This window comes from Apodemus sylvaticus, chromosome 13 (genome assembly GCF_947179515.1).
Source record: "Apodemus sylvaticus chromosome 13, mApoSyl1.1, whole genome shotgun sequence".
Taxonomy (NCBI): domain Eukaryota; kingdom Metazoa; phylum Chordata; class Mammalia; order Rodentia; family Muridae; genus Apodemus; species Apodemus sylvaticus.
In genome coordinates this window covers 71483205-71505405 of record NC_067484.1, presented here as the reverse complement: position 1 = coordinate 71505405, position 22201 = coordinate 71483205, and the positions used below count along the sequence as shown (strand labels likewise).

The 22201-nt window shown below is 40.0% G+C and overlaps 1 protein-coding gene across 1 annotated transcript in view; it reads right to left on the bottom strand.

The window, feature by feature from the left end:
- Positions 1 to 22201, bottom strand: part of Fam13b (family with sequence similarity 13 member B) — an 87736-nt gene that overhangs the window by 25747 nt on the left and 39788 nt on the right. Inside the window, 3 exon segments of the mRNA XM_052156122.1 lie at positions 816 to 880; positions 8666 to 8798; positions 20179 to 20339. Of these exon segments, the coding sequence (XP_052012082.1) occupies positions 816 to 880; positions 8666 to 8798; positions 20179 to 20339 (359 nt within the window).

The following is a 22201-nucleotide window of genomic DNA, read 5'->3' as shown; positions in this document are numbered from 1 at the left end:
TGTAAGCAGGAAGACTGTGGACCTTCAGAGTGTGAGGACACTCCAGAGACATGGCTCCAAAGAATTTACTTACCCTCCAACAACAGGTTTCTACTCAAAGACAACAGCATTAAAACATTACCTAACCAACAGGCTATCAGCAAACCAGAAATGTAGTATTATCAGAGCTCTCATTACAGAGTATCACTTTTGCTAAGACTATGAAGTTATACATCCTGGTGACTTCTGAAAGAATGATGCAAAGGGTACAAGACCCAAGAGACTGGAAAAAACTTTCATCCACTGACTAAAACCCCTTTTCCTTAAAGGGACTGTATGTGAGGAGACACTACATTTGGTGGACCTTGTGTCTCAGACACGCTAACATGGATGGGGTGATGTAACAAGCACCAAATAGAAAGATTACCCTTGGACACAGTGAGGAGGAGTAGCAGGGACCAAAAATATCCCACACTTACTTGCCCATCTAAGCAAGTATTTTATAAAGTTTTGGTTGACTGGCCACAATTCCCAGACAATTGGGTCTGTTTACAGTATCAAGTTCTAATTGTTCTATAAATCAAAGTTTTCGTTATCTCTAAAGAAAGCTGTGTTCTCTCTGAATATGTTCATAACTAATATTTGTCTGTGGCTAGGAAACTGTAAATATTTGTGGCTATTAATATATCTAACTACCATTAAAATTAAAGAAGCCCGATTTTCTTTTTACCCTATGTCTTATAATGTATAGATGAACCCAACTTTCAACCAAAAAACTGTGAAGAGGTTGTTCCAATTCTCAAAACAATTTATCAGCAACAACAAAAAAGGCTTACCTCTCAGGACAGCCATCTTCACTATCCCCGTGGTCACTACAAGGCTCTAAGAGAATACCTACAGACTGACAAAAGAACACCACCACTGTTTATCAGCTCCAATACTTGGGCATCAGAGAAAGGTGCCAATCTGGATTAGGGCATTAGAGCAGTTCTTCACACAAAGTTTACTCTCCCTGAAAATCTGACACATATTAAGTATTTGCAGAGAAGTTGGTTTTCTCTCTCCTTGTAATTAATAATCACTAATATCCTCTTTGCTTAGAATTCTCTTTTGGCCAGGCAGTGGTAGTGCACTTCTTTAATCACAGCACATGGGAGGCAGAGGCAGGCAGAATTCTGTGAGTTCAAGGCCAGCCTGGTCTACAGAGTGAGTTCCAGGACAGCCAAGACTACAACAGAAAAACCTTGTCTGGGGGGGGGAGGGTTCTGTCCTTTAAAAGTGACAGTTCTGAACTGATAGGAAAGGCTCTGGCCTGTGTACATTTAAAATAATTTCTTTCCTGGAAGGGTTGGGGAGGGCACGTGAGCCTCAGAAGCACAGAACAATCTACTTTTCAATGAGTTTATTAATACTACCCCTGACAAGAAAACCAAGTATGGTGGCACATGCCTCTAATCTCAGCATTCAAGAGGCAGAGGCAATTAGACTCAAAATCTGAGCTCATCCTAAGCTACAGACCAGCCTAAGCTATATGAATGAACAAAATAAAAACCTCCCAAATATAATACAAATCTCTTCAAAATTACTACAAAGTGTATAAACATTTTCACATCTTTTATAATTTTTAAAATCAGCAAAAACTTCAATTCCTATTTTTTAATTCATTATTAGTATGTTTTTGCATGTGCACACATGCCAAAGTGCGTGTGTAGAGATCAGAGGACAACTTTCAGGAATTCATTCTCATCGCTTCTCGGCCTTTTGGCTAAGATCAAGTGTAGGAATTCATTCTCTCCCTCCTCTATGGGTTCTAGGGACTGACAGGCTTGTGTGGCATGCACTTTTCTTGCTAACCTTCTTAGACTCTTGAGAAGCTACATTTCCAACTACGTATCTCCACGAAGTTGAACTGTTTGCTACTCTCTGTCCAGTCAAATCCACAGCAGTGTACTGAATACAAAAGGCAAATAGGAGACTCCTCCACCTGTCCTTTAAGCAGGCATTAAATTTACAAACATAAATGAATGCAATCCCACAAATGAAACCTTTTATGAAAACAGCTATTTAGAAGAAAAAAAAGGTGGTATCTAGGGAAAGAGCTCAGCCTATTAACAGAGTGTGTCTCTGCGAGCATGAAGACCTACATGACAAGCTAGCCCCAGCAGCGCAGGCACTGGGGAGGCTGAGACTGAGGCCCCATGGGACGGACTGGCTTCTAAATCTACCAAAGTGCCAACTTCAGGTTCAGCAAGAATCTCTGTCTCAAAAACTAAGGCAGAGAGTAATGAAGAGGAGAGTTGATGTCAGCCTTTGACCTCCACATGCACGCGCGCGCGCGCACGCACACACACACACACACACACACACACACACACACACACGTGTACAACTCACACAAACTTGGATGGAAGGCTCCAGCCAAACATGATGGAACCCATAATCCCAACTATTCAGAGGATAACAGACTAAAGCTAGGAAGATTCAAGGCACACTGAGAAACAAGGAGGGAGTGCTTCAAAGACAGAGTAGGGGAACAAAGGAGAGAGAGGAAACAATCCCATTAATATTATCATAAATAAGGGGCTAAAGAGGTGGCTCAGGAGTTAGGAATTCGTATGCTCTTGCAAAGAAAGGGCCAAGGTTCAATGCCCAGCATCCACACTGCACATCTACAACTCCAGTTCCAGGGGATTTGACATTCTTTTCAGGCCTCCAAGGGAAAAAAAAAAATTGACACATGTGGCGCATACACATTCAGGCAGGCAGGCAAAACACCCATACACATAGAACAAAAATAAGTGGAAAAAATAATTATGAATGAATTTATTTAATAAATTATTTTAAATTAATTTTACTATGATGATAAATACTAATATACCCATATAAACAAAACAATCTAAGATTTTTCAAAACGTTTTATTTTTAAAAGATAAAGAAACTCAGTGTGAGAAAACCAACGGTCTAAAAATCAAAAGTTATTAGAAATGCAGGCATACATTCTCAAAGTTTCTATGTATTAGGTCAAAGTCTGAAGAACTAGGACAAGCTAGGATTCTACCTAGAGCTGACAGGTCCCTGCTGAGAATCAGCAGGGTAAGAAAGCAAATCCAAATCCAAACCCAAACGAGAAATAGGTATGGCAAACGTCAGAAACCCAGATTCCACAGTAGACAGAAAGGATAACAGTCAATAAACCCAAACCCACAACTAGATAGTACCTGGTAACCAGCCAACATTTTATACCAGCACTCAGTCCAGAAGGAAAAAAGCTCCAGGCCTTCCTTTTGAGTAACTGTGCTACATACCCTACAGGAGTTATCCACTCAAATAAAGATCCTGTTCCTTCCACCTGTGTCTTGCCCCAAACCAGTTAGCTCCCTGCTCTCCCACCACTAGCACATGAAAAAAATCCAGTATTTCATATGCCTTAGTTTTTAAGACAGAATTTAAAAAATAGATTGTGCTGGGCATAGTGGCATATTATTCCAATATTGGTGAGGCAGAAGTAGAAGATCTCTGTGAGTTGAGACTAGCTTGGTCTACATAATGAATTCCAGGTCTACACAGAGAAACCCTGACCTGTGGGGGAAGAAGTATGATTATCAGGTAATCTAGAAACCTGCATTATAAAAACAAGCTATCCTATCACCAATTCTCACGTAACCTATACTTTTACTTTGAAATAACTGGCACAATGCCTGTGTCTTTCTTTGAAACAAGGCCTAACCTATATTAGCCTCCAACTAGAGATGCCCCTATTTCAAGAGTGCTAGAATGACAGGCATGTGCCACCATGCCTAGCTCTGTGCAACTGTTTTATTTTTATTTCTGTGGGGGTGGGGGAGTGAGGGGTGCTGGAGAATCAAATCCAGGGCCCTCTGGAGCTAGGCAAGTACTCTGCCAGTGGCCACACCCCAGCTGTCTGAATTACTTTTCTACTGCTGTGACAAAACACCATGCCAAGGCAACTTGGAGTCCATGACCGTCAGGATGGGGATCATGGCAGCAGTCACGGTGCTGTAGCTTAACATCTGATCCACAAGTAGAAGGCAGAGAGCTAACTGGGAATGGTGTGGGCTAGCTATACCTAGCCCAGCGACACATCCTCCAACAAGGCCACACCTCCTAATCCTTCCTAAATGGTTGGTTCTACCAAGTGGGGACCAAGTATTCAAACATAAGGGCTTATGAGGGCCATTCTCATTTAAATCACCACACCAACCCTAAGTTTATTTAGTTGGAGAAAGGTATGGTTACATTCCTACAAACTGACATCAATCTTGCTGTGTAGCCTAGGCCAACCTAGTTGTGATCTTCCGGCCGCAGCACCACCCTGAGATTATATATGAGCCACTATGCTCAACTTTTAAAAGCACTTTTCAACTATTGAAGTAATAAATAAAGGGGCAATTGGAAGTAATACAAGAGAAAAATAAGGGCTGGAAAGAGCAGTCAGTAAAGTACTTGTCTTACAAGCATGAAGACCTGAGTTTTGATCTCCAAAACTCTGGTGCTCACCGGCCAGTTAGCCTCGTCTGTGAAATATGTGTCTCAAAACAAATAGACCAACTCTATAGGAACACTAAAAGTTGTCCCCTGGCATGTACACACATACAGAGAAAAGTGACAAGAAAACCATTCTCATGCCCAGAACCATCTGCAGAGGCACAGGCATGTAATATTAGTACTTGAGAACTATATGATCTGTCTCAAAAACCAAAACCAAAACCAAAAACCAAAAACAAAAATTAAGAAAATAAAAAAAAGAAAAAAGAAAATGGTACAGGAAGCTAGAAGAGGCTGCTCCTCTTCCTGTGAAGTCACTGCCTGCCTCCCTTTCTCCCCTTCCTTCCCTCCCCATGTGTCTTTCCATCAGGTCTCCACAGGGAACTTGTGGCACTCTGGGTCTCAAGTCACCCTTCAGCTGGAGAGCTCAGGTGGCAAGGGAAGCCCTAAGGAGAAGCGCCTTCAGCAGAAAGGTCTTCCTGTCTCTCCAGTCATAAACCAACCTTCTCCTCTTTAAGAATACTTACATAGGGATGGCAAGACAAGCACGCTCGTGCACACTAATTTTAAAACAAACATGTTTTACCTATATGTGTGTGTGTATGTGTGTGTGTGTGTATGTGTAAAACATTCGTGGCTGGTGCTCTCGCAGGTTAAAAGAGTGTTTGTTAGACTCCTTGAGTACAAATTTTATGGATGATTGTGACTCACGTGTGTGCTACTACTGACCCTCAACCCTGCAAAGGCTTAACTGCTATTAACCACAGAGCTCTCATCTCATCAGGCCCTGTTGATATTCTTGAGGAAAGGTCTTACTCTTGTCCAGGCTATTCTAGAACTCAGTGCATAGCCCAGGCTAGTTTCAAATTCAAGGCAATCCCCACTGCCCCAGCCTCTCATATTCTGAGGGTACAGGTAGTGCTACCCCACTTGGCTTCCTAGTCCTCCTTTTGTTTCTCTGAGACAGATTCTCTTGTGTCCTAGGCTAGCCTAAATCTCACTAAGTAGCCAAGAATGACTTTGAACTTTTGATTCACCTCCCTCTGTCCCAAGGTTAGAATTACAAGTACACCACTGTAGAGTTTTTGTAGTGCTGGGGATAAACAAAGGCTCTGTGCATTCTAAGCAAGCCCTCCATTAAACCTCATTCTCAGACCTATAGTTTCATCTTCTACACGTAAACTGTCGCAATGTTCATCACACCAGTGGTGTCAAGGGCTGACTGCCAGGAGCAGTCACCACTAAGACCTGAGCAGCATTTCCAATCGTCCCTCAACCCATTCCTTACCATCCATACTTAGTGCTTCCACCTTGCTAACATTTCCTCATCCCTGAGGACCTATTTCTACCTAAGTATTCTGGATGGTTACTTTTGAATATCCTAAAGACCCCCAATTTAATTCTGTACAATTTCATTTGCTTAATAAAAACCTTTGTAAACTGTACATTAGGAGACTGAATCTAGCTCACTCTCTTTTTTTGAATAACTGTGATCAAAAAATTAAGCCCAGCTAGGTGTAATGGCACACACCTTTAATCCTGGCACTCTCAAGGCAGAGACAGGAGCCTTTTTTTTTTTTTTTTTTTTTGGTCTTTTTGGATTTGGTTTATTTTTCAAGACAGGGTTTCTCTGTGTAGCCCTGGAACTCACTCTGTAGACCAGGCTGGCCTTGAACTCAGAAATCCACCTGCCTCTGCCTCCCAAGTGCTGGAATTAAAGGCATGTGCCACCACTGCCCGGCCTATTTCTCCTCATCTTGATCTTGTACTGAATAGCAATCACTCTTACCTGCTTCCTATAGCTAAGTAAAAAGCAGCTCACAACTATCTATTCCACTCACTCCAGGAAGATCTAGTATCTCTGGCTTCTATGTGCAATAAACATCTTAATATACAAATATAGACAAACACACCCCTGTGGCAGTTCATGCTTACAATCCCAATACGAATAAAGAAGATTATTTTGTAACTGAGGCCAATTCCTATAATCAAAAATAGCAATATCTAAAACATGACATCACATACTAAAAAGACAAAGGGATGCTAAGTTTGGGAAATAACTTTAATAACAAGCACTTTAAAGTGCTTGTTATTATACCTATTTTTTAATATGGTTTACACAGTAATATACTAAAGAAAACTTCCTTATTTAAAAGTGTGAAAAATGCCAGGTGTGGTGTTATACATCCCCTATTCCAGCACTCAGAGGGCAAGTTACAAGCCAGTCAGAGCTACAGAGTAAGACCCTGTCTCAAAAAAGCTAAATAAATAAATAAATATGTCGAGAAGCATGTCTTTTAGAATGTCCAAGATACTACATTTGTATTTGTTTCTCTTTCAGTCCTAGGAATCAAATCCAGGAACTCTACCATCCAGACACTGATATACAAACCCAGCTTCTATGTTTGAACTTTTGTTTGTTTTAAAGAATTATGCCGGACTGGTGAGATGGCTCAGCAGTTAAGAACAATGACTGCTCTCCCGAAGGTCCTGAGTTCGAATCCCAGCAACCACATGGTGGCTCACAACCATCCGTAATGAGATCTGATGCCCTTTTCTGGTGTGTCTGAAGACAGCTACGGTGTACTTACATATAATAAACAAATAAATCTTTAAAAAAAAAAAAAAGAATTATGCCAAAAGCTTAAGCAGTACCACCAAGAGCTCAGTCCAGGTTTCCCATCATAGCAAAAGATCTGTAACATAACACACTATACCAACATACCCTCTTGGACCCATTACTCTGAGCTGAAATAGAAAATAACAAACACATCACCCTTTTGTATCAGAACATTAAATACATAAGATATCCTCAATTTAGATATCTCCCCTACCAGAAAGAAAGAGAGAGATGGCTATGTCACTAGGATTTCTATCACTCTGCTGTAACAGAACTAAATACTTTTTTTTTTTTACTCAAACCCTTTTCCTGGTCATTTCCTACACATCTATACTTCATTTCTGGATATTGGTGGCACTTAGCTACCCTTTAGAGATTTAGTGTTTATTCCATTTCCCACCTGTACTTGAGGTATTGTTTACTGAGCTTGTTTTTCTCTTCTTTAATGTGTCTTCACATTAAAGGCCTGGTCTGGTGGCCCACTCCTTTAATGCCAGCATTCAGAAGAGAAAGACAAGCTGATCATTGTTAGTTCCAGGCCAGACAGAATTATATAGTGAGTTTTCTATCTTTAAAAAAAACAAAAGAGGGGAGGGGCTAGAGAAGTGGTTTAGCAGTTAAGAACACTGGCTACTCTCTCAGAGGGCCAAGACTCAATCCCCAGATCCCACGTGGTAACTCACAATTGTTAACTCCAGTCTCAAGGGGATACAATGCCTCCCATTTTTGCCTCTGGAACTCCACTAAGCATACATGTGGTACATCAAACATAAGAAGGTACAAAAAAATTATTTAAATCTGTCTTTTGTTACACGGGTCTATTTCAACTAAGAACTGTAAAGGAAACAGAGAGAAAAATGTACTATATTATGTTCTTCAGAAGTATGAAGAAATATGGAAAGCTTTGAAACTAATAAAAGCTCAACCACAATACCACTAACTACTTCAGCCACCATCATAAACTTCCTGCCCTAGAAATACTTTTAAAATATGTTGGATGTTGCGCATGGTGGCACACACATTTAATCCCTGTACTTGGGAAACAGAAGAAGGCAGCTTGTTTATACAGAGAACTCTGCGCAAGCCAGGGATATACAGTAAGACCCTGTCTAAAACAGAAACAGAAAACTTGTCCTTGGGTACAAGTGCTTGCCACACAAGCTAAATCCTGAGCCCATATAAAGTGCAGCAGTAAAGTCTGCAATCCCAGTGCCTACAGCAAAGTTGGACAGATGGGTCCTTGGAAGCTCCTGGGTCAAATAGCCTATCCTATCTCCAACAAGGCTGAATGCAATCACTAATACCAAAGGATGTCCTCGGACCTTCACATATGTACCATGCATGCGTAAAATCACACTGTCACACAAACACACACAAAAGATTAGAAATAATAAAATATAGTAAGTGCTTTAAACTTAGCTTTCTACCTAACATGATTCCTAAATTCTACAGAGAATGTGTATTTTTAGGGATTTACAACAGAGACAAGTATGTCAGCAAAATTACTCAGCTGTAACTTTAACTTCTAAAACAATTAGAATGATGCTTCTAGAATCTTACCTCATTATTTTTCTGATCCTCAAATACAAAATCTCGCTGCATGACTTCATTATCTGCAGTAGTACCAGCCACAGGTTTTGAACACTTTATGTTACCATCACTGGCATTAGGAGTAGCAGCAGCAGCATCAACCCTAATAAGATTTTTAAAAAAAAACAGATCAGGCCTTTGAAACAATCGTATACCAATCACAACATGGGTTTGGCGTAGCAGCACAAGTCTGTAATCCTGGCACATAGGAGATGAAAACAGAAGTTCAAGAGTTCAAGATAATTCCAAGCTATGCAAGGGTTTGGGGTCAGTCTGGACTACATTGAATCCACATTTCAAAGCAAATATTCTGAAATCTTTACTTATCTGAGGTTGGGGGTGAGGTCATTCTGTGTTTGTCTTAAGACAGGATCCTATCATGTAGTCCAGCTGACCTCAAACTGACAGTCTGCCTACCTGCCTGCCTGCCTGCCTGCCTCAGTTTCCTGGATGCTGGCAGCTCCTCTCTGCTCTCATCAGAGCCAGTGTAACATCATGAACTCCACCCGAAAGAAGACAGTACAGAAGCTGGCTCTCTGTATAAGGAGCCTGCAATTGCTATAACCAGGCTCTCCCCTGACTACTGGGGAACACTTCTAGTTCAGCCTATATACCATCAATGTCATGTTTATTTATTAAAGAAAACATATCATCATAAAAATGTCCTTTTTTCTTCTTGCTAAGTTAGATTAAATCTGCAACATTTATTTTTATTCTTCTTTTATTAACAGACCCTGTAAAACTTCTCATAAAACTATTGTGTTTAAACAATTTCCTTCAGAATTCTTTCCATTGATGAATACTGAGAGCAGTATCTGAACAAGACATGCAAAGTTCGAAATCAAATGCTACAGAAGTCAGTTTATTGTTTCTTTTATCACCTTTCTCCCACACCTCCCTCCTCCCTCTACCAATACCACTTGTCCTCTTCCTACTTGACCTGGGGCAGGGTTCACAAACCCTTCTTACTGCTACAATGGCCACACCTGGGACCAGTCCCCTGCACACAGCAGACAAGCACTCCACCACACAGCCACGCTCAGTCCCAGCCAGTTAAGTTCAAACCATGGCATCAGAGCATATGAGCCAGGGCCACCACCACCCAGCTTCAGAGTCTGGCAAGACACACATGGCATGTTTGCAGCTGGATAGCGTGGTACCTGAAAACAAGCATTCCTGCCACCAGCTTTCATTTCATATTTAATAGTTATTTTGGTTAGTTATCGTTAAATCATCTTCAGGAGCTGGAGACGCAGCATGAACTGCTCTTGCACAGGCCCTGAATTCAGTTCCCAGCCCACACTGGGTGAGTCACAACCTTTTACTCCAGGGGATCCAATGCCCTCTGGTCCCCACATGATGCACATAAACTCATATATACCATACATACACACAAATCTTCAAAATAAACCTATTCACCCATCAATTATCATGATTCTTCTAAAATATGGGTATATCTTTCACATGTTTCCAAAAATGCAAACTTATATATGAACATATGAAAACCACTTCATTGTGGTCTCTGAGAGAAGTAATGCAGGGCTGTGGTAACTAACAAGTAAGGAAGCACGTCTTTATCCACTGCAGTTAAAGATAACAGATCAGAGCAAGACCAAATTAACAACATTCAACTACTAATAGCTAATCTAACAACATCCCGTGGCAGTGGTTGGTGTAAGAACAACTTATCCAGGAGTAATGGCATACACCTTTAACCACACCCATGCAGAAGTGGCTCTCACCTTTAATCCCATCATTCAGGAGGCAGAGGCAGGAGAATCTTTGAGTTCAAGACCAGCCTAGTCTACAGAGCAAGTTCCAGAGACAGAGGTATACAGAGAAACCTTATCTTAAAAAACACAAACAAAAAAACTTAAATAGTAACAGAGGTGTTAAATGCATTGTTTCCTTCAAATGAGGACATACACTAGAGCAATGTCAGCTGGCCATTGGCACACCTGTCTTAATCACAGCACTTTAGAGTAAATAACAGTAAAAGTTTCTTCCTGGCTATTCGTCTGTGCTACAGCTGCTCTGGCTGCTCATTCCAAAATGCTACCAACAGAACATAGAGCAGTGAGAAACATTCACCCCAACTGTACCCGTATTTGGACATATTAATATAAAGCCTAATTATAAGCAAATAAACTATTATAGCATGTAAACAGGTGAACCGAGACGCAAAAATATATGAAAATAATATATAGTGACTCAAATTTTCAAGAGGAATCTATCAATCAATTATCTGATATAAAGTATCCATAATGCCACTATTGTTACTAGGGTGGGAAGAATTACTAAATAATTCCTCACTACATAGAAAACCACTTAAAACATATTTTCATTGGGGTGTAATGGAACACGGCTTGAATCCTAGCACTGGAAAAGCAAAGCAGACAGATCTCTGTGGATTCAAGGCTAGCCTGGTAAGCATGCTAAGACCTATCTCAAAAAATAAATATTTCATCATTAAAGGAAATTAGGGCAGGAACTCCAGGAGCTGATGCTGAGGCCATTGGGGGTACTGCTTACAGGCTTGCTCTCCATGGCTTTGTCTTATACTTAGTTTATGTCAATTTGACACGAGGAGGAAACCTCAATTGAGAAGATGCCTCCATGGGATGCAGCTATGGGGCAGTTTCTTGATTACTGATTAATGGTAGAGGGTCCAGTCCATGTCTGCTCTCTTCTTTCTTAAAGGTTGCAGTTGGCTTTGAAACTGGAAAAAATGTGGGTGAAAGTGGAACTGCTTGAGAGTCAAGGAGTGCAGGAAAAAGGAAAACAAAGGGGCTCTCAATTTTGGTGCCTGAGCAAGAGATTAGGAGTTTCCCTCAGGAGGAAAGCAAAGAAGAAATTGTGGCAGCGGGTCAGAACAAAGCTGGAAAGGCTGGGGGACAACCTAATGATACAGCCCACGCCCATAGAAACAGCCAACTTCAAACCAAGTCACCAGAGTGGGAGGAGGAGTGGCCCAGAGTTCCAAAACTACCATCTTCAACTTTCCCAGTACCCATACAGCATATGCCTGCTAATGGTGTGGAACAAGGTTATGAGACAGGATGGCATCCTATAGAAATGATAAATCTAAGGCATTTTAAAGAAGCTGTGATTTCATATGGGAAGCACTACTCACCTTATGTGAAACAGATTCTAAATAACTGAGACACTCAAAAGTATTCCCCAAGAGTGGAAGGAATTGATGACAGCTGTCCTAGGGCCACTTGGCAGCTGCAATGGCTAACTTGATGGAGGGAAGAAGTCAGGAATATTGAACAGTGAAACAGAGCAAGGGGAATGAAAAGTCAAAGTTGCTGGGTGAAGGGTGGTACTATGATATATAAGAACAAATTCAACTTAATGACACTACTATAGAACAACATCAATTAGTGGCTTTAAGAGCTTGGGGCTAAGTTAAGGAGCCAGGAAAAAAGGTCCACCTTGTTTACAAAGATTATACAAGACTCTGGAGAAAACTTCATGAATTTTTTATAAAGATTAGTCTCAGTTGTGAACAAAGCCATATCAGATCCTGATGCAACACAGGTGCTGATAGAGACCATGTGGTTTGAAAATGTGAATACCTAACGTTAAAAAGTTATTATAGACACAAGAAGCACCTTTGGACAAGTGGATAAGGGATGCAACCAATACTGGTTCTAGCATGTGCTATGCTAGTATTATATGTCAAGTTATAGCTAAAAACGCCCAGTGCTTCAATTGCAGACATCTCTAAGAGTATGTTTTAAAAAATATAGACCAGAAAAAAGGCCTGGGCTTTCAAGGGGTATACAAGTGATATGGCAAGGGTTGTCACTGGTCCAAAAGTGGTATCCAAGGCAAGTTCCTACAGTAAGGAAACGAAATGGGAGGCCTGGCTCAAGGCTCCACAGCAAAAAGTACGAGCTTAGCCAAGGAGTAACATGTAGATTGAAATTTCTCAAGTAAATATTGCAGTCTAAATACAAGCTACTTCAGGCAGTGTGGCTCTAGGCTTGGGCAGAGGTGAACATTTTATTCTGTCCCCAAAAGCTTGATGCTATAGAATAACTACTGGAGCTGAAGATCCGTTGCTCCCAGGGAGAGAAGGAGAAGGGATAATCTTGGGAAGGAGTGGATTGACTTCCCAAGGACTCATCATGAATCCAAGAACTCAAAGGTGAAATTAAAATTATGGCCTGTGTAAAAAGAGAGATGCAATTTAACGCAGGTGAAAGGACTCCTCAGATCAAAATTGAAATTGCAAGTAAATGGTATTGAAACTAACAGTCTGGTAGATACAGGAGCTGATGTAACTCTCATTTCACAAAAAATCTTGGAATTCAGAATGATCTTTTGTCACTGGGAAATGCTTTGAAGGGCCTCCCCTCCCACAGGCCCCAAAATCAAATTCAATTCAATCCTTATATGTCATCATCAGAGACACTAGCCACAGAGCAATTACATAATTTAATGCCTGTTGTTACAAACAACACTGCTCTGAATATAAGGAAGGACAGAATAGATTCCATAGATAAAAAACTCAGGAGAGACCAGAAAACAAGTATATTTGGCAAACTGCTATAAATAATCAGAGACCAAAGCTAAAAATACAGAAAAATGGCATTGAAATCAAAGATTCAGTAGACACAGGAGCAGATGTAACAATAATGTCACCAAAATCTTTGCATCCAGATTGGCCTCTTCAGGAGGTAAATATTCACATTCTAGGGATTAGAACATTATCTCAAGTAAAACAAAATGCAAGATAGGCCAAATATATAGGGTCAGAAAGATAAATAGGAAAATTCAAGTCATATGTGGCTAATATAGCCATGAATTTATGGGGAGGTAATTTGTTGCAGCAATGGAAAACACAGAAGTAACATTCCTCCAATCTTAGAAACAAACCATAAAGAGTGCTTGTAAGAAAAATATTAAAATGTATTAAGAACATTCACAGATTGTCCAGGTTGTCCATAAACAGGACTAGGCAGGTGTTGGTCTTTCAAAAGGTACCAACCACCCTACCATTAAAATGAATTTGCCAAAGTCATACTTGCCTTACTGGCATGAAAAGTGTCTTGGATTTTCTTAAACGACTTGTCTTAATTCCACGTTAGAATATTAGACTGTAGACTGCCACATGGCCCACACCATCTTGGACATCAGCTTTTAAGTTTTCTTCTTCAATAAAAAGGATATTCTTATTGTTTGGTATAAAAAAAAACAATTAAGAGATTTAAAATATCTTAAGTAAATTCAAAGGGATAACACAATTCAAACTTGTTTTCTAAATCTCTAAGAATTGGAATGATTTGGAGCTAAGATAAAATATTTAAAAGAAGGCAAGTAGCCCATGCGTTGAATCCCAGCAGAGACAGGCAGCTCTCTATAAACTAGCTGTTTTCTAAAGTGAACGATGGACAGGGTGATGATGGTTCACCTTTAATCCCAGCACTTGGGAGGCACACACCTTTGATCCCAATACTTGGGAGAGTAGAGGCAGGCATATAAGAATTACAGTGATTTAAATTTAAAAGATGCCTGCAAACAACAAGCTGAAATTCAAAGTGAATGTTCTTTGTGATCTGAAAATAAACATGGTTAGACTTTTATGCATACATGTTAATTATATATGTGTAATTTTATATATATGAAAAATATAGAGAGAGACAGGGAGGGAAAGAGAAAGAGAAAAAAGGGAAAGAGAGAGAGAGGAGAGAAATAGGTGTATTTATCCACAAAAATATATTTGGCTTCAAATATTCAAAAGAATTTTTTTAGTATCAATTGAAAGATATTTTCGGGGGCTAGAGAGATAGTTCAACAGTTAAGAGCACTGACTGCTCTTCCAGAGGTCCTAAGTTCAAATCCCAGCAACCACATGGTGGCTCACAACAGATCTGTAATGAGATCTGATGTCCTTTTCTGGCATATCTGAAGACAGCTACAGTGTACTTACATGTAATAAATAAATAAATAAATAAATAAATAAATTGATAAACAAACAAACAAACAAATAAATAATTTTAAGAAAGAAAGAGAACAAGAAAGAAACAAACTAACTAGCTAACTCTCTATTTCCAAAAAACATCTTGCCCTAGGAATGATATAACTGGCCAAAAAAGGAAGACCCCAGAATTAGGGTTGGGGCAGGGTTTTGTTGTATCTTCCCAGAATAAAAGCATACAACTAAGGATTCTGGAGACCACTGGATAAATGAAACACCTTACGAAAAAGAGTAAAAAATGTCCCACAAAAAATAATATAAACGCCCAATGGTTTCCAAGATGATGAGGGGGATCCCATAATAATGAGCCACTTGGACTGTAGTAACAATACTGTGATGCCAGGGAAACGTCAGTGATCCCAAACACACACACAGGAGCCCATCTGATACAACTTACAGCAGGGTCTTTATTCTATTCTAGCTAGCTCGGCCCCCCCAACACACCATCGTCACATAGAACAGTTTTGGTGCAGGGGAGCCCTGAATGTCTATGGGGCAAGGCTTTATAGTAAGCAGCAAACAGGGAGTACATGTGCAAGCATATATTTGGAAAGCTGCTATGGCCTTTAACATAATTGGCTGGTGCTGGGAATACTATCATAAACTTAATTTTTGCTTCCCTCTGCATTGGTGGTCATTAGGCAAGGGGTGGGCTTGTAACCTGGGGGTGTAGGTTTGTTGGGGGAATAACCTGGAGACACTGGTCTTGTTGAGGGTGTAACCTGGAAACTCTGGTCTTGTTGGGGATTAGCTAGAGACTCGGGCTAGGTTTTGTTGGGGACAACTTGGAAACTAATGCTACATACCAACCTGTTAGTTCAAACTTAGGTCAGGTTCTCTAAAATGAAATCTGAATTTAAAAGATTTGGCATCTCAATACCACTGGGCAAAACTGTTCCATGCCTCTTCTACTACCAAGTTCTGTGCAAAACAGTGGACACCTGTTCCAGTTCATTTGAAAGCTATCATTGTGGGCTGGAGAAATGGCTCTGCAGTTAAGAACACTGACTGCTCTTCCAGAGGTCCTGAGTTCAATTCCTAGTAACCACATGGAGAATCACAACATCTATAATGGGATCTGATGCCCTCTTCTGGTGTGCAATCATATAAATAAAATAAATTAATCTTTAAAAAAAGAAAAAAAGAAAGAAAGCTACCATTACAAATTGTTTAGGATAATTAAGAAATGCAAGTTAATAGTCAACCAAATGTATGGTTTTGTTAGGTTCAGCTAATCACAGATGTTTTCTAAGTTAATCAGATAGTAAATAACTAGAAACAAGCATCATTTGCCTATTCAAATATACTGATAGGTGATCTACATAATGTGGCATTTAAAGACATCTTATTAAGACTTTTTTGACCATGAGACATGTCAGCTCCTGGTAGCACCCCCATACTACTTCAAAGAAGATAATGAGCACTGAAGAACCTCCTTATGGAGTTGCCTTCAACTGCAGAAAGCTGCTACTGGGCAAGAGACTGCCCTTGCTTTAACTGCTGACAGTTTGCCGTATAAGCGGTAGACAAGCAGGACACAAAGAAAATCAAATGTTCAACTCTGCCAGGACAAGGTATGTTAACTCCTTCATATAATTCTTGTTTCACAGAAAACTCTATCAGATATTATAAGCTAGTAGGTGGAATAGATAGATGTTCCAACATTGCAGAGGAATCTTAGGTGACTGTCTAGACAGCCAGCATTTCTACAGTTTTAGAAGCTGCTTGCTCTACATTTCCTGTTTGAGATAATATTTATCCTTCTCAGGTCTCTGAAGAGGCTGAAGGTTTTAGGTTGATAAGTTCAAGTTATGATAGAAAATGATTTAGTACATAACTTTGGAGTCACCAAGATAGGATATAGTAAAGTATTTTCTCTAAGGATACCAAATACAAATGAACTAGACATTGTGAGTGTAATTCTTTTTTTTTTTTTTTTTTTTCTTGGTTTATTTTCAAGATAGAGTTTCTCTGTGTGGCCCTGGCTGTCCTGGAACTCACTTTGTAGACCAGGCTGGCCTCGAACTCAGAGATCCGCCTGCCTCTGCCTCCCAAGTGCTGGGATTAAAGGCATACGCCACCACCGCCAGCGTGAGTGTAATTCTTACCAGACAGTATATAGTTTATTGATGTTAGAGAAAGAGTCTTTTATTTAAACAAAATGGGGAAATGCTGCAGGATATTTGATCACAGTGTGAACCCTGAGATCATGTTATTTACTGAAAAATGTTGTTTCTAAATGTGGTGAGGCTCCACTTTACCTTTAGCCTCTCTGGCTAGAATACAGACATGCCCTTAGTACACACCTTTGATCCCAAACAATGAAGAGAAAGTTAGTTTATAGAAGCAAGCACCCACCATGTTTGAAAGTGATTTCTAATTGAGTAGCAGACAAAGGAACAAATCAGAGAAAGATTTAACAGAATATGCCCAACTCTCATGAAAAGAAAGAGAAAAGGGACGCTACTTAATAGGCAGTACAGAAAGGGGGAAGCATTTTACTGGGACAGCTGTACAAGGACAGGTTGCAGAGAGAGAACAAGCTAAATACAGATGCAGACAGAATGAGCCAGAGAATGAGAAGGAACCAGAAGATCAGAACAGACTGACAAGGTTAATATGAGATCAAGCAGAGCAGCTCCGAAGAGGCAGAGAGAGAGAAGCCAAACTGAATCGTTTGGAGAGGAGTTTGAGCTGAACTGAAAGAGCTAGTCAGAGCTCAGACAAGAACAGGTGAACTTACTCAACAGTAAGTCTCAGAGGCTGAAAACATTCTAAGCCTAAATTAGATTGGACAGAGGCTAGAAGCGTCCAGGACTAGGCCTAGGTTAGCAGTAAGCCTCCAGACAACATTTACCTCAGGTGAATAAAAAATATGTTTACATTGGAAAACTAAAGTTTGTACATCATGCCACTGATAGTCAGCATTTTGATGGGCAACTTAGTGCTACAAATATGAAGTAGGATAGGGAAGATGGCTCACTGGGTAAAAGACTTGCTGTGCAAAAATGAAGAGTTAAGATTACAGTACACATACAAAAGTTGGCATGGTATGCATCTATAACCCCAGCACTGGGGGAGAAGGGAAAAACAGGCAGATTCTTAAGATTTTAGCCAGTTTAAAATTAGCCTAAGCAGGATCTAGGTTCAGTGAGTGGTTCATGGCTGAACACAAGTGCACAAAGGAATGCACACATGCATGTGACTGACACCTGTAAGTAAAAAGGATGTAAGTAAACAAAAGCCCACTGCGTTCTGCGTGCCAGTGCTGGAAGACGACAGTAATTAGCATATGTCACTCATCAGTCAGCTTTCTGTATACCACTGTAACAAAACACTGGAGCTAACCAACTTAACAAGAGATAGTTATTTCAGTTCCTTGTTTTGAAAGCTTTAATCCATTGAGTGGCTGGTGATGTGGTTTCTGTCCAATGGTTATATAGCATATCAGAGGGAAATTGAGCAGAGACTGTTAGTCTTATGGCCAAGAAGCAAACAAAAAAGAAGAGAAAGGGACCCCAAAATCCCATTCAGGGGCTTTTAATAACCTAAAGAAAACTACTAGATCTTACAACTTAAAGGTTTAATCCCGTCCCAACACCACTACTCTGGAGAACACAACTTTAAAGCCTCGGATGGGCATTAAAGATCCAAAATGTAGCAATTACATGGCCACAACCATTACAGACAATATAGAAAAGAATTTAAAAAGAAGGGGGGGGGGGCAGGAGTCATCATTAAAAAGTAACATTTACAAAGATTTGAAAGAAGTAAGCAATCTAGGGGGATATATATCTAAATAAAAAGAAACTGCAAAGGCTCAAAAAGGGGAATATGACTTAGCACATTTGAGGAATTCTGCTATAGCCAGAAGAGAATGACCAAAGGCATATTATCCAAGAGTCAAAGTTAAAAAAAAGGTGAGGTGGTTGCCAGTGGGATGGTTGGGTGGGTGTGGGCGTGTGTGTGTGTGTGTGTGTGTGTGTGTGTGTGTGTGTGTGTGTGTGTGAAGATTAGTTACATGACTCTCTAGCTCATTTGAGAATTGCTTATTATTACAAATAAAACAGGATGATACTGAAGAGAGCTAATAAAATGATCTGTGGGATTTTGTTTTAATATTTATTTTCAAGGCTTGAAAGTTGCCTTAGTGTTTAAAAGTGTTGGTTGCTCTTACAAAGGAACTGGGTTCATTCCCAGCACCCACATGGTAGCTCACAACCATCTGTAACTCTAATCCCAGGAAGTCTGATATCCTCTTCTGACTTCCATGAGCACCAAGCATGAAAATGGTGTACATATACACATGCATGCAAAACACTCATGCATACAGAAAATGAGAGAGAACACAATAGAACACATATCACACTAAATAATCTTTGTTTTAAAAGGCAGAAATTGATAAGCCGTTCCATCATGCTCACAGTTCTACCCTTGTGCCCATATTCAACCCAACCCCAACCTAGAAGCTAGAAACATAAGTCAATTCAGAAGGCCCCAGACGTGGCTCAGCAGTTAAGAAGCTAAGCGTACATAAGACCCTAGCACTCAGGTCAGGAAGTTTACAAAAGCCTCCAATTCCTGCTAGCCTCTTCTGTCCTCCATGGACACTGCATTTATGTATGTATATGTGTGTGTGTGTGTGTGTGTATATACCTCCACACATACACACATAATTTAAAATGAAATATTTAAAAGTCAATGTGGTAATCTGGATGAGAGTAGTCCCCATAAGCTCCTATGTTTAAATATTTGGTCCCCAACTGCTGAAACTGAGAAGAACAGGAAAGTGTGGCCTTGTTGAGAGAAGTGTGTCACTGCAGCAGGGCTTTGAGGGTTTAAAAGGCTAGAGCATGCCCAATGTGCTCAGGCTCTGTGTGTGGTCTCTCTGTCTTGCTCTCGCTCTCTCTCCCCTCCTGCCTCTAGATCAAGATGTGAGCTCTGAGCTGTCCCTGCCATGCTCTGCCCCATCATCATGGACGCTAACTCCCTCAAACCATAAGCCCAATTAGATGATTTCTTTTAGAAACTAATCATGGTGTTCTGTCACAGCACAGAAATTCTATTTCAAAGGTTATAAAATCTTACCCAACCCAACTATCTATCTAATATGAAAACAATTTTAAGAAAATATACACAAGGCTTTATTTCTGAAGAAAAGTTGGACATCAGCAAATGAAAGATCCTTAATGGATTTTAGTTTTCTTTTTGCTCTTTTTTTATACTCAAATGTCTTTGTTTCTGAGAAAGGGTCTTACTGTATATAGCCTGCATGACCTGGTCTCCTACTTAAAGAGAACCTCTTACCTCTGCCTCCCAAATGCGGGCATTACAGGAACATGCCACCATATCCAGCCAAAATGATTTCCTTTTCTTTCTCCTTTTCAGTACCCAGGGCCCTACATGTGCTAGACAAACTCTCCAACAGTAGCTGTGCCCCACTCAGCTTCACAAGCATCTCTCCGTGCTTGATTCTACAGTCAAAGTTGACTACCTTGTTGATGCTGTAACACTGTCTGAGTCCAGGAGGTTTTCAGTCATCCTCAACTGCAACACCTCTGGCATGCCAGCTGACTTTTCTACACCTTCTTCTGGAAGTTCTTCTATATGTTCCAGCTTTTCATCTTCCTCTTCTTCCTCAGAAAGTTCATTAACCTACATTCAAAGGAATTTCAGGATTAAATTTAATAAACCTTATCTAAATACACTATCCTAAAATAATAGTATAAAGGCAAGTAACTCATTTTTAAATTTCGTAATCTAATTTCTCCTATAAAGTGCCAACTTTCTTATATCAAAATAAAATTATAGAACAGGAAAAGCATTTACCTAACATGCTCAAGGCCCCAGGTTAATCCCCAACACTGCAAAACTAAATAAATAAATAACAATAAAAATAAACAAGTATAAAAACAAGACAATTTAACTTTTTAATTTTATGTCAAACAGCATTTTGATGCAGAACAAATATGAATAATGTTGCAATCTTTAAAAAAAAGCTTGCATGTAACAGTAAGAAAGTGTCAGCTAACTTCTGATCACATTTTTTTCCATGAAGAAATGGAACGCTAGCAAGTGACATAGCGCTGGCAAGAACACCTGCCTAGCATTTACAAGGTACTGAGTTTAGGCTCCATCACTGTCCAAAAAAAGTCAAAACAAAATAAAATCCTGAAACAAAGAACTTATATTGTAGCTATTTTTTGAGTACCTTACTTTTACTTCATGTGCACTGGCTTCTAACCTGCATGTACAGCTATATAAGGGTAGCAGACACTGGAGCTACAGACAGTTGTAAGCCGCCATGTGGGTCCTGGCAAGTGAACCCAGGTCCTCTGGAAGAGCAGGCAGTGCTCTTAATCACTGAGCCATCTCTCCAGCCCCACATTTTAACTATTAAGTACAATGTTATAATTATATTTTTCTAGTAGGATGTATATATTATCTCCATCATCAAATCAACGCTATTAAGTAATCACTAACAAAAACAAATTATCAAAGACCACTAAAATACTAAAGAAAAGTTAATAAGCCATTTTTAAGTGAAATATATTTGAGGCTGTCTAAAAGCAGCAGCTGGATGTGGTGGCACAGACCTGCAGCGGTCCAACCTGCCTGGGCTCCACAGTGACTTTCAGGCCAACATGAGCTACTCACAAGACCCTGCCTCAAAAATAAATCTTACCAAAGAAGACTAGTATAAATACATAATAACTTTTATAAGCTAGTACCAGTCATTAAAACACTTAGCGGTGCATCTTGTGTCAGGGCCTAGTCAAACTAACCAGACAACCACATCTCATCAAAACACAGAAAACAAGCTGAGTGTGGGTGCCTGCCCCAGCTGATATATTAACAAGAACTCCTGCACCTAAACCTCAGTGAACACTGATGGAGAGAGCATGGAGACTGTAAAAGTCAGAGGAAGAAGTGTCAAACACTATACCCAAGTCTTCTCAACATGGCTGCCTAAACAAAACTAAATAAACCCAAGTGGGAGCTTCTCAACAATAACTGGTACCATCTGTCAGATGGCTGGAGGATACGGCTCAGCGCTGTACCACTAGCCTAGCATACCCAAGACTATGGGTATAACTTACCGTAGGTACCTCAAAACAACAACAACAAAAGTCAATGGCTTCAATTTGTAAATACATGACAGACTCCATTTAACTCGTGCTTATAAATGTAATGCCTCATCTACCCCCATAAAACAGTGATGAAAAAACCTCAAAGGGGGCAATGAACTGGATAGACAGCTCAGCAGATACAGGTACTTGCCATCAAGCCTGACTAGATGTCCGTTAAGATTGTTCCCTAGAACAACTTCCCCAAGTTGTCCTCGAACCTCTACAAGGAGCCATGACATTAACCACATACACAACAGATTTAGAACTAATTTTTATTTAAACAGATTATTAATTCAGTCCACCTATTTTTGGTTAAAAGGTACTATTTTAACATGTATCACTTTTACAAATCATTTTGGGGACTAAAGAGATGGCTCAGAGGTAAAG